The 13,480-nt window shown below is 43.7% G+C and overlaps 1 protein-coding gene across 2 annotated transcripts in view; it reads left to right on the forward strand.

Moving 5' to 3' along the window:
- The first annotated feature begins 2,668 nt into the window (after positions 1-2,668).
- LOC139055651 (neprilysin-21-like) overlaps positions 2,669-13,480 on the forward strand; it is a 28,113-nt gene continuing 17,301 nt past the window's right edge. Inside the window, exons 1-8 of one of the 2 annotated variants that reach the window (XM_070533178.1) lie at positions 2,669-2,966; positions 4,418-4,532; positions 7,025-7,114; positions 8,496-8,657; positions 10,373-10,459; positions 11,170-11,384; positions 11,570-11,773; positions 12,732-12,818. In XM_070533178.1, the coding sequence (XP_070389279.1) occupies positions 4,439-4,532; positions 7,025-7,114; positions 8,496-8,657; positions 10,373-10,459; positions 11,170-11,384; positions 11,570-11,773; positions 12,732-12,818 (939 nt within the window). In that variant the 5' untranslated portion in view covers positions 2,669-2,966; positions 4,418-4,438. The remainder of the gene's footprint in view (positions 2,967-4,417; positions 4,533-7,024; positions 7,115-8,495; positions 8,658-10,372; positions 10,460-11,169; positions 11,385-11,569; positions 11,774-12,731; positions 12,819-13,480) is intronic. The other variant, XM_070533179.1, reaches the window with a different exon arrangement.

Consider the following 13,480-nt stretch of genomic DNA (forward strand, 5'->3'; position numbering starts at 1 on the left):
ACCGATAGGATGAGAGGAAGAAAAGCATAAATGAAAACCATGGAGGTTAACCAAGACTAAGTTCGCTTGGATACACTGCACCGGGGTAAATGCAAAGGGGAGGAAGACATTCAGTGGAGGAGAGAACTGCGACAGTGGATGTGCACTGACTCGCCGACGTAATGGGAATTTCAGCTCCGTTTCGCACATGGTCACTCGATCATAATGGCTTCAGAAACTGCAGCAGCGCTCTTGTTGCCTTCCAACGCTGTGATGTGTAGTGCCGACGACCTCTCTACCGAACCTGAGAAGTTAGTGACCTTACTGAGTCTCAAACTCAACTCTGTGGTTCGGGTAAAAATAGTTTGTCTCGCGCGTGTTAATTTAATACCGGCCGTCGAAGTCATCCTATATTCTCCCATCACAATTAGTTGAAGCTTGGATTGGTTTTATATTGAGGCCTAATTCAAGCGGAATGGAAAGCTCTTAAAATATTCGATCTGTTTTAGATTACAAGAAGCCATGCAGGCATCGCTGTTTAAAAAGTCACTTTTACCACCAAACATTTAGGGCGACTTTCATGGTCATTTTCGTACCGCGAAGGCGACAGTGAGAGGCGGCATGCTTGACACCGGATGTCAAAGAACAGCCACAAACGCAACCAGCGTCGGAGTGCAAAATTATGCCAATTATTGCTTTTACTCATAATTATCAATAATTATAACATAAAAGTTACCTTGCGTGTACCTCATTCGAATAGACAACAAGTTCGCTGAGCGGTTGTTTTAACCAGTAAACCGCAACTTTGTCGCTCACGTCGTCTACTACTGACTCCACGTTTGAGGTCAGCTAGGAGTCTGTAGGCTGCGGCGGTGAACATTGACCGCCAGGTCATGCAATGCAGCCTGCGTGGAAGTCCCCGAGCGGCCGTACGACTGGGAATACGCATACGGCGTCGATTATGATGCATCGAACAGCATGCAAGCACTTCCCACGGTGTGTGCTAGAACTCGCATATACAGCAGCTTCACTGTCTTTGATGCATCAGTTGCTCAGACTGGCATAAATCTGCGATTGTTGTTGTTGTTGTTGTTGTTCCCCTTCTTCAAGTTTTTGTCGAAGTGACTGGCTCATCAAAACTCTAACGGAACATAAACGAAATGCGCAGAAACAGGACGAATCCGAGAGCAGACAAACGTGTCTTCGCGCCGTTTCTTTCACGTAGGCACTGGCCGAGACTAAAACATGCTTCTGTGTAACAGAATCGACAAACATTGATACATTGTGTCGAAAGCGCGATTTGTGCAGAGTATAGTTGTCCAGAGTATGGGTATATTCTACTTTTTTTCGTTTTCTTAATAATTATCGGCGTCATATGCATACCGTGAATGAAGGTAAATGTAAACAAAGAGGCCCCATCCTGTTATACTGGACAGGAAGTAATGATTTATGATAGAAAATAGTCAAAGCTTCATGAGCGATCAACACGACTTGTCAGTAGAGTTTTGTTGCGCTGTCTCTATCTGCTGTCGCCGAGACTGATGTCTCCCAGTGCGCACAGGAGGAGGAGGAGGAAAATCATTTATTGAAAAAAAGAAAACAAGCATGCAACAGGAACACCCGGCGCAGCGTAAGCGCTGCATCTGCCACAAGAAAAGCGGATCTTCCTTGAACACGTATACCTCTTAGCTGTTCTAGTATGGCACATTGTATATGACATAAAAATAGCTCATGCAATGAATGATACGCTCATTAAATGGCACATTGTGTTCCGCGCAGCGTTTGTCTTCTCAACTTCCCTCACTGAATATGTTTCTTTGGCAGCTTTATAAACACGAAATATTACACTTTAGCCTGAGCTCGTGAACTCATCACGAACCAACTAGTCCAGATGAAACTGTTGTTGACATCCTTTAGCAACTACGCGATGGTAGACTTGTTTAATGCACGCGACAAGCTGCTCGTGACTGGGTAAGCCTGCCCTGTGTAAAGTTGTACATCTCTGCATATGACATTGACAGTATGTGTGACTACGTGTGTATCCAGTGTGTATCGTGTATCCAGTGTGTATACGTGTATCCAGTGTGTGGAACAGACCAGACGTCTGCCTTCCTTTCATTGCATCCTCCTCTTCCACCTTCCGGTACAGGGTAGCCAACGGGAGAGAGCCTCTTGTTAGCCTCCCTGACTTTTCTTTCCTTTTATTTATCGCGCTCTCTCTACATTTTCGTCCCTGTCCTGGCGGCCTTTTATTCCTTGTGACAGGATATGTACAGGGTGTTTTTTTTTAAGCTGCACCAAATTTTTTAGATTGCCTATGACAGATAGTACAATTCTAACTTTTGATCTAAATTACTCGATGGGGGGGGGGGGGGGGGGGGCATTACTTCTACGAGAAATCAAAATGCTCAGTTGAATAATTAACGTAGTTACGCTAATGAACGTTTTAATTAATTACTTTACGCCACACAGTTCAATCTACGAATTACAGCCGTTGAGCTCTCCCCTCGTATCCACTTGGAACGAAATCTCTGGACAGCACCAGTTCCCTGGATATCATTTTCAAAGTGTCCGTCGAAATGCACGCAGACAAGAAGCTGCTTTGTGTTTTTTGATGGAAGACCTGCAGGCGAAGGAACACAAAGGAAATCCGCGTAGCGTGTTTCACCGCGGCTCCAGTGGGGCCGGCAGCTGCACTCGGAAAAGGCCACGGCTCTTGACGGCAGGGAGCTGCGACGTCGTCTGCCGGCGACGTCAGATCACTTGGGAAGATGGCCGCCTTGTCTGTCGGCACTTCAACACACTAAGAGGGAAGCGGGGGTGAGTGGCCATTGTTCACGGTTCTCTCTCCGTACAGTTTCACATCTTCTGTGAAATCTGAAAGCAGTTGAAAACTGGCGGCGAATCAAAGATGGCGCAGCCCTCTGTTCCATAACGGCGTCGAGTGTGCGTTGGCGATTCGTTTAAGCACTTCAAAACCTCGGCAGGTGAGAGCATTTCTCGCATTTCGGCGCCATCATAGGCAGCTTTCAACGAGACCGTCTGCCTGCCTAGCACGAAGCACCGGAACGCGTTGGGTGTTGAGTCAGTGAGGAGATCGGAAGGCTCTCGCGAAAGTTTGTACATGCTGCCGACTCCGTAAAAGCGAATATAGACGTTTCGAAGAAAAGGAACATTAATCGGGGCAATGCAGCGTCGACAAAAATGTCAGCCAGACCAGCCAGAGATTCTCCGTGTAAACGCGGCGTTGTAACTACCATATTTTGTTCAACACGCATTGCTCGACAGGAGAATTGGTCATATACTGTGCTAATTATAGATACCTGTGCGTTAAATCAAATACAGAAGAGCAAGGAGTTCGCAATATTGCTTTTGAGAACAAGTGTGTCGTTAACGATAACCTTTAGGGAAGTTCAGGGGGACGTTCACCGAGCTTCCTGCCAGTGTTTGTCACGTTAATGCCCCCGTGGCAGGCAGCATAATCTTTCGGAGAAAGCTAAATAATTTTATTTTAATAATCTCTGCCAATAACATTTGAAGTGATAATATATTTATACGAAATATTCATGCTCAAGCAAGAAAACAGAACGATGCAATATATGGGCATATACAGATAGTTGTAGGAGTTCTCCCAGTTCGCTGTGCTATAAACAAAATAAACATAAATATAGCTCATGTTCCGGCTTTATTCAAATGACAATGTTTCTGCGCTGTACGCGGAATGAGCCAACGCAAAAAAAAACATTCATTTAGTGTTATTCCACCCACGATACTCGAAGCCGGAACAAGGGGCACTCGTTTAAGTTAGTTTACAAAGACAAAGTTGCTACTCTTGCTCAACTTTTTATTTAAATAATATGTCAGTGATTATTTGTGAATATTTTCAGACTAGTGCTGCTTTCTCAACTGAGACATAATTATATATCCACAAAATCTGGCACGTCCAATGAGAGAGCAAACAGTTAAGAAAAACTGGAAGCTGGAAAAACAATTTGCGGCACATCGGCACAGCAATGTTTGAAGTTGTAGAAATTTTCCCATTTTAATTTAATCATACAAATATGAATTTAGGCCACCTTATAGAAAACACACAAGTGCTGATACTCCTCATCTGCACGCCTTGCGGTGAACAAAGCAAACCTCAGAAGCAGGCGAACGAGATGGCTGCAAAGCAATGACATTTACCGGTCAAGCGCTTGACTTAAAGTTCAACAGCAGTGAAGAGTCCACCTGTTCTCGAGAGCGGCTGGTCAACCTGAACTTCTGTGACGTGACCTTATGGCGCGACCACCATGCATATCGCGTCACATGATTGGGTGGTTGCTATTGTAGTCGTTTAAAATGTACAGACGTGAAAACGACAGTAAGCTGCTACAACCGAAAGTGTTGATAATCTTGCGCAGTGGCCTCGAACGTTTCCTCCTCTTTGACTCACCAGGAAACGAATGATTAGCGGAAAATGAAAACAATCGAATCAAAGGTGATTATCGCTTTATGGATTTTCGCCGTCGGGACGTCGCAAGCACTGGTCGAAGCAAGGCGTGCCCCCAAAGGTGAGCTTTTCGCTTGATTCCACTCTCGGCGAGCATGTGATGCAGAAGCTGCTTCGCGTGGCTCGCGCTCTGGTCGGTTCTTGCTGCCGCTGGTGCAGAAGTTAATGCTTATGCAAATACGGATGCATACAAAATCACAATGTGCACAGAAACCTGCGCTAGAATGCAGTTCTTTTTCGTCTCCTTTGAACTTTAAGGGGCGGCTCGTCTCTAGAGGGCAAATCTTTAATGTGGCTGTGCACAGATCCATTTCCATTTCTTATTCTTTTGGCTCGCAACACTTGGGATAAACGTTCTGCAACCAAATGAAAAAGAAGGCAAACCGATATACATAGAAGACCAAAAGAAGTGAAGTTATTGCAGGAGCTGCGACTATAACGATATTTGCCCGCCGGCACTTCGCGCCTATGACGTTACAAAATTGATTTCAGGACACCGATGAAACCCGTCACGGAATATGTACCCCAACAATAAAGTTCTAGTTCTAACGTGTTAGGAAGAAAAAAACAAATTTCATCGTGCCGCTTCCATACCTCATGCAGGTTTTCATGATCACTACTTTCCCTCTACCCCCTTCCCCCCTCTAGAGTGCAAAAATACATTTTTGCATATATGTATTTTATCAAAATGAAATATCCCATCACTATTCTGCATCCGTTGATGTTTACAATATATTTGATGTATATTGTTTTATTCGTTTTACCTATATTGCTGAGGAAGATGCATGAAATGTTGGCATACATTTTGGCGACTGTTTTATAACTTTTAGACGTTTAAATAACATATAAGTGCTGATATTACTAAAATTTATGAAGACTTAATGAAAGTTATATTACGATAATATTTGCTAGAAATTTGCAAGAAGTGCGCACAACGAACGCCACATTTGTCTTACGCATTACAAAGCCTTACGTAAGGTTTCTTGTTTGCTTTGAACACTTTTGTTAAAAAATAAACCACACAAGCTACTCGAATGACGTCACCAGAAATTACTTATGTGCCCGGGCGTATATTAAGCAAGCAATTAATTCACATTTAATCTAATTACATTACTTACATTAATTAATTTCTCAGTTACGAACTTTATGGCACATATTTATATTGTAAAACTAAAGTAAATCGTCCGAAATGTCTAGTTCCCCGTTTATTCAACATTTCTAAAGGTCCGTGTTAGCCAAATTATTTGGCTTCAATTTATTTGTTGAAATAACCTGATTATATGCGCATGCGCAGCACTGCGACGCGCGGCTCGCGGTGCAGCACTGCTTTTGATGTAGCAGGGCGGCGTAAGATGACGTCACGGGCTGCACGGCGCGATAAAGTGGTCCGTCTCGACCCCGCTGCTGAAGGGACTATGTATCCAGTCGGGAAAGAGCGAGGAACAAGCTTTAATGAGATGCCGGAGATGTTAGCCTGGCGTTTCGCCTGACATGCTATTCCAGATGCTGGATGATGATATAGCATGCAGTGATAAACACTTCGCAGCACATACGGTATATACACTGTAGAGTGCCAATGGGCCACAGCTTCATTTTACGTACGCCGCCCTGCTACGTAACAGGAGGGTTGCTCAGCGATATGTGGTTGCAGCCCCCCCCCCCTCCCCTGTGCGTAATCAGGCAAGTTCAACAACGTATTTGAGGCCCGTTATTTCGGCTGAACGTGGTCGTTTTGAAATGTTTTGAACAAGACTTTTTGTGACGATACCCTTCAACTTTCCACTATAAACACGTGACGCAAAATTTGTAAATAAGAATTTCATTATTGTAATTAGTTTTATTAGTGAAGCGATTGCTGTATTATCTTTGCTGACGTGATTCGAATAGGTTTTGTGGAATTTTTTTAAGCGTAAGTAAAAAGAGAAACACACCCGGTATAACAGCTATGGATAAGAATAATGGAACCTTTCAGAACAGTAAACAAACCTATAATAATGCCTCGATTTTTAAGGGCGTTCCATTATCGTAAAAATATGTTGCCAAGGCGCATCTCCCCTATGGAAGCGTTTACCCATTGACACATGCGAGAGCAACGCAGCTGTGAAGTGTGAGACGGCTTCTTCACAAACGCTTGACCACAAGAAGCTACTGTGTTGGTGTGCCCGATTGATGTGCTTTTATTATACGCTTCTTTTTTTATACTACCCTCCATATGAACAAAAATATTCTTCAAGAACATTGCGAATCGCGCTTTGAGGTACATTCCTCTACAAGTGAAGAAAACTTCATGGTATCTCTTTGAAAAATTCACCAACCTTTAGGATTGGATTTTTCACCTTATTGTCACACGTCTTCGCGAGCTCATCATGGCGTAACAAGAACCAACATACCTATTCACGCACGCAGAAAGTCATTGTCACTGTGTGAATATGTGCAATGGAAAGTCGTATTAAATTAGACTGCACCGCGTGAATATGTGGAATGGAAAGTCGTATTAAATTAGACTGCACCAGGAAAATAAAATTTATGTTTATTTTGCTTCACCTTTTTCAGCAATGCACACCGCACACCTTAAGGACACTAAAAAGACTAAAACCTCGTATTCTGCCAATGTCTGCAAAACAAAAGCCTGCGAACACAGGGGTGAGTCTGCGTGATAACCTCTCTATCTCTTTCTCGTGGTATTTATTTGATTTCTCGTGACTTCACGCGACGCGTGTCGTTGAATGCATTTATTTTTTGTCGTTATTCGTTTGGGTGCGTAAGCTGTCAAAAAACTGCAGATGAAGGTTCTGTAAGATCACGTTTAGTTCTACCAAGCGAAAGCTAAGGGTATATGTCAAGGTTCGAATTTATGAACACATCTCTATTTCGAGAACACTACTTGGCCGTATAGCAAATCCCAGCTTGAACCATTTTAAGTACTTGCTGTGGCCAAGAAAAGTAAAAGAACGCGAAAAAGCACCTAATAGCATTTACAATATTAAAGCGCCTAATAGCATTTATATAGCACTTTCATACATTATATGCAAAGGAAAAAGGGGCAAACAATGAGGACAACGCTCCAAATGACCTTGTGTTTGTTGCCGTTCTGCTAGCACTTTCAATTTACATGTTTTCTAGATAACAGCTTCGCTTCAGCTTGTCCAGATAAAAAGTCATTGGACCACTCCTCATTACAAACCCTTCTGGTGCGTCGTCATTGCGTCACATTGTTTCATGGTGTAGGCCTCAAATATAGCACAGAAGCATCAAAAGCAATAACCACATTTTCTAAGTCAAGATGTATAAGTTAATACAAAACAAGTGAACCGCGCTTCGAATATGCCAATTAGCTGTTGACGCTCAACTAAGCTGCAGGAACTGAAAGAGCATAGCATGATTCTGGTTAACAATATTTTTCTTTTATTTAATTTTTGACTATACATCATGACTCGTGGCTCTCTTAGATGTGTACGTTTGTGCGAATAATGTCGCTTATTCGCTTAATACATTTTTAGGCCACCAAGGTCCTTGCGACGGAGGAAAAAAAAATATGGCAAAGTTTTCAGAACTTCGGAGCTAAAGATGGCCGCAACACACTAGAATGTGTTGTTTCACTTCCGCCATTGCAATTTATAACATAAATTTATTCATTTATATATGATAGCATAACACTATTCCACGCGCACTAAGTTTTCTCGATAAACAAAACTGAAACTCTTTTTTTTTAATTAGTTGCCTGATTTTCTAGGTCAGCTCTACAATTCCGGGAAGTGGCTCACAAATAGTTGCATGTGCGTCAATGGAAGCGTTTATTTCTTTTTCTTTGAAATTCTTCAAGCGTTCTGCAGATGGCCGCAGCGGTTGCCAGAGAGGGTTATTTGTGCACCCCGAATATCCAGGCACATCGTCGCGATAAATTAATTTCTATTGCTCCTCTTCAACTGACATGTATGGTCACTGGCAAAAGTTCCAGAAGGGCTGATGCGATGCCTCTTTCTTGCCGTTCTGATCGAGACCTCCCTGCGCATCCTACATGCAGCCAAATACATCACGGCTGCCCTAAACAACGACTACAAACCGTGCGATAGCTTCTACGACCACGTTTGCAGCAACTGGATGTTCTACAACCCGATTCCTGACGACAAGAGCACCACCAGCGTCCTGGAAGGACTCGACGACAAGTTGACGGAAGACCTCAAAGGCAAGTTGCCGTCTGACGCAATTTTTGCCCTTGTGGACCACGCTTGAAGAATCACAGAACAGAGAAGCGGGATTATCTGCTAAAGTCAAATATCAAGTCAAATATTAAGCTATATTGATAAATTGATGATTGGAAAGGTCTAAGGCATCAATGGTATCGAGAAACGAAATTTAGTAAGCGAGAAATTGAGGTAAATGTAGGACACGACTTGAGACTCTACCGGGATATTCTAGTGCTCGTAAGAGTCCTATCAGTGGTAGAGTCTTATCATGATGGCGTCACTGCTACTCAACCACTGAAAATAAAAAGACAATTGCACTGCATTATCAGACGGAATAAAATTTTATTTGTCCAGTTCTATTTGATTCTTAGGAAAAAGAACTCATTGCCGTTGCTCTTGACAACGACGCGGATGGTAAAGAGGCCTTGTTCTCGTTCGACCCAGCACCGCCCGCCCGTAGGTTTTGGTGGTCTCGGCATTGCGTAGTGCTGCGCTGGTTGTTCTGGTTCGTGAAGCTCATACTAACTCCAAGAAGCAGAAAATGCCACGTCCATGTGACATCGCGGGATGCTATCGGCGCTGTCACGGCTATATTTCTGACAGCGCTATTGCGTTTTACGCGAAGAGCACGCTCGCACACGCACGCGCGCTCGCACACACACATTGCAAAAAAACCGTAGCACCGGCTCTCCTGTGCCATTTGCCTCACAAATGGCAGTAAAGATGACGCAACCACCTCGTTTATGGCGAGCGATTTGAATGGCGCTAGAGTAGTTGTGAAAGATTTGGGTATGATTACTCGCATTCTCTGAACAGGAGGGGATGGGGCGAAAAAAAAAACCCACCCCGCGTGCATTTATGGGTGGTTCGACTGCTGACCGGCGATAAGGTCCACGCCTGATCGACCGTGGACCAGAGGCATGGGACGGGAGGCGACGTAAACACACACGCTCAATTTAATAAAATAAAATCATGCCAGAGACATGATGAAAAAAGAATAGGCAAACTGCAAGCAGAAGGTGAGAAGCTTCGCGGAAGGTGTGCGGGTCACACACAACACACTCTGACGCGAAGCGCGACACAAAGCCCACCACATGGAAACTTACAACACTCGCGAAATAATAAAACAAATACCCGACAGAAATGAAAAATACACGTCAAAAAAAAAAACGTTGCAAACACTACACTAACAGAACATACACAAATAAACACGCAATGAATAAGTAAATGAAAGATGAAATGCGATTTAAAAAAGGGGGTCCGGCGGAAAGTTCTGAAAGCAGGTGAACTCAAGGATTATCGGTGGCGTGCTCGCCGAGAAACCGATCTGAAGAAGCCTCGGGCTCCTGGTACTTCGTGGCCGAACATCTTGACGGGCTTGCGCCGTCTGTCGATCTACCGGCGAAGACTTCGGCCTGGGGGTTTCAGCCTGCCGACCACATATTCGGCTGTTTCTGGATGGGTGTTATAGTAGTCCGCGTTGCCCTAGTATATCCCTCTTGTGGCCCTTTAAGTATGAAGTTAGGGTGCGTTCTGCTAAGTGTGCTGGTTGGCTACGCAAAAGGCCAGGACACATCGCGCAGCCACTCTGGCTACGTGTGGCCGATGGACCAGCTTAAGCTCGATGTTTAGATCGCGGCAGAATGTGAGCAGTGTGCTTGACGCCATTTGCTGTGCACCGGTTTACTGATTCTCCCAATTCATAAATCAACAGGCATATTTGAGAATACAACGTACAAGATGGAGGACCAAAACGCAACCGACAAAGTCCTAGGCTCCTACAAGAACTGCATGAACACATGTAAGTTAAACTCACCTCAACATCGTGTGGATTAAGTTGGCGCTGACAGATACCAGCTTGCAGCGTTGGCACGCTTATTCTCAGAAGGAGGCTTTTTATCCGTGTGTGAATATCCAAAGTGTGTTTGCAACTAACGCGTCCCCTCATGGGAAACCTGAGCCCAGGTCGTCAAATTTTCCGGATTCAGAATAAAGTTGTTTCCAACCATCCATTCTATTCACTAATTATTGCAGCCATTTGTACATATCTACAACGTTAGATTATAGTTACATTCATTATTTTGTGTAGTCAATAGTTTTCACTGTTTGAGGGGTTAAATTAGGCTGATGAAGATATGAAGAGGGGAATATATATATATATATATATATATATATATATATTGGATAATGGTAGTAGGTACCACTACAATGCTGTTTCTTCGTTATCGTGTTCACAATTACATGACATCTCCTGCCTCAACATTAAGCGACAGCCTTTGCATATCGAGCTTCAACTGCACCTGAAGTGGCAAAACGTTTTCGTCTTCTTTTGAGCGGTTAATACTGATGTGCGGCAACAACATCCTTATCTGAGACATGAATGCACTTCCAAACCAAAGAGAGGGTCTTGAATTTTTCGGGCCGCGTGTACATTGTCGTGACTGTTTTTTTAGTCACGATTCACTAGTTCTTGCTGTATATGTCGTCCTTTACTCCTCTGCCTTCTCCAAGCGATTCCTGAGGCCACCCAGTTCTACGCCTTGATAGACGTGCTGAAGCGAGTCGGCGGAGAGTACTGGCCCGTCTGGCCGCCGCCTAGGACACGAGAGGTTCTGCCCACGTGGGACCAGCTCTACACCAAGATTCACAACGAGTTTGCCATCAACTTGCTCTTCCTTATAGGAGTAGACAAGGACCCCAAGAACGTAACCAACAAAATCATCAGCGTAAGGCTCCAAATTGCACTTCTTTCTATAGTATCTCGTACTACGCAGTAGGCAGAAAAATAGCCCCTAAGGAAGCTCAAAAATTCCCAAAGAACCATAGTCGCATTAAACATTTTTACGAACTTACTGCGAGTGCAATTTCAGCTTTAAACTAAGCCGCGCCACTAAACAGGCTCTTTTTTCAGATAGAGCGGCCATCATCTGGTTCAGATCTATACTTGTTCAATAAACGAAGCGTGGGAAAAAAGAAGAAGCCAATAGGTGCGAGAGACTTGGCTTATCTCACGTTGATGGCGTCGTGCATTAAGGCCTTTAACCCAAAACTACCATACAAGAAGGTCAAAGAGGTAATACTGGACATTCTGCGGTTCGAGTCCAACATGACCAAGGTGAGATCTTCGGGCATGGCATTGCTGTTCCTGCATGCCTTTTTTTCTTTAGAATCCCCATGGAACATAACTAGAGAGTGCAGTAATTAAGTACCTCGTAGATTGCTATGGCAACCCACACTTGGTCTTGTTTACACCCTGTCATAGACGTATTAACATTAGCCGAAAGATCTCCTTCTGCCAATATATCAGCATGTGGTGCTATCACGTCTGGTTTTTTAGTTTATTTTTTTACATGTCGTGTATGTTATGACTTAAGGTCTTAATTGAGGATCATTTCTCTAACGATATGTACAAGAAGTTGCGAATGGCTGTTCAATGTTACATTAACAGAGATTAACTTCGAAAACTGCGACATCGGAGTTTGGTATGTGACTATACTAAAGTGACACTCAAGTTTACAAAGAAATGGGCAGGATTTCTCTTTAACGGATGTACTCAACGAACAACTGTCAGGCATTCTATGTATGGCTCAATCACGCTTTGCTTCGTGTGAAGTTTGTGCAACTTATTAAGGTACATATATCACATGCTGAGAGACGAAAACACTTAATGAGCCAGCATCCAAGAGGCAACTCAAATTTACTGAATATTCCGAATACAGACAGCACGTTCTTTTTGTACTCCAACGACAATCGTTTATACTTCATAAAATCTTTTAAGGTAAGCAACATTGTAAAGCAATTATTCCAGTCAAAACATTTACCCAGAACGAGTACTAGACACCGAACTGCAGTGACAGAAAGGTTCTCAAGGTACGTACATGTGCCTGACTTTTTTCGCGTACATGCCAATAGACCTCATTCTTATCTTCAATTGCGTGTGCACCTGTCATAGTAGTTCGCTTTGCACAATGCTTTGAGTCGGTGACCCATTTGTGTAGTTTAACTTGAGCGCCTGGACTTGTTTAAAGCTGAGTTCTGTTGATAGGATGCTCTTCCTACATATCTCGTTACAGATACTGGAAGCGGCAGAAAACAAAACAGGAAGCGATCTTAACTTTTTCAGAATGACCATTGCAGATCTAAGAAACGTCTCTGAACATGTAAGTTTATTATTTATTTATAAGTTAAACACTACGTAGAAAGAGCGCTACCTTACGTGTTGTCGTCGTCTCCGCTGTAATGTCACGTTAGTATAGCTGATATCGTCACCCCAGTTTTTGTGATGTGCAGCCAAAAAGACTCGTAGCATGCACCTGTCGCTTCAGTTGAGGAAAACGATTGAGCTCGTTTTAATGCGAAACCACTATAGGCCCGATCGAGCGAAAATCCGTCGTAGTGAGCCTGACCGAATGATGGTACCCAAAATAGTCCACAGCGCAAAGAGTAGAAACACGTCAAAACATGCGCGGATTGATGTCAAATTTCTCAACAAGGTTTCTGTAAACAAACAAAAATTGACGATATTGAAATTAAAATTTGGTACATTTCGGTATGCATGGAAATGTAACCCGGGCCTCCAGGGCGTGAGACGAGCACGCTTCCCCCGAGGCGACGCCTGCTACGCGGTTTTGACTGAACAATGGTGTGCCTAGTGCGTACGTCATTCCACATGTTACGTAGCAGCCATCTGCACTAAACACTAAACAACCACACTAAACGTGTGGCTTAGTGCGTGCGTCGTTCGACACGTGACGGCGCAGCCAATGGAAAGGAGGTGGCGCCACGTCATGAGTGCACGAAATCAGTCAGTTCATGACGTTCC

This window comes from Dermacentor albipictus, chromosome 2, assembly GCF_038994185.2.
Source record: "Dermacentor albipictus isolate Rhodes 1998 colony chromosome 2, USDA_Dalb.pri_finalv2, whole genome shotgun sequence".
Lineage (NCBI taxonomy): Eukaryota > Metazoa > Arthropoda > Arachnida > Ixodida > Ixodidae > Dermacentor > Dermacentor albipictus.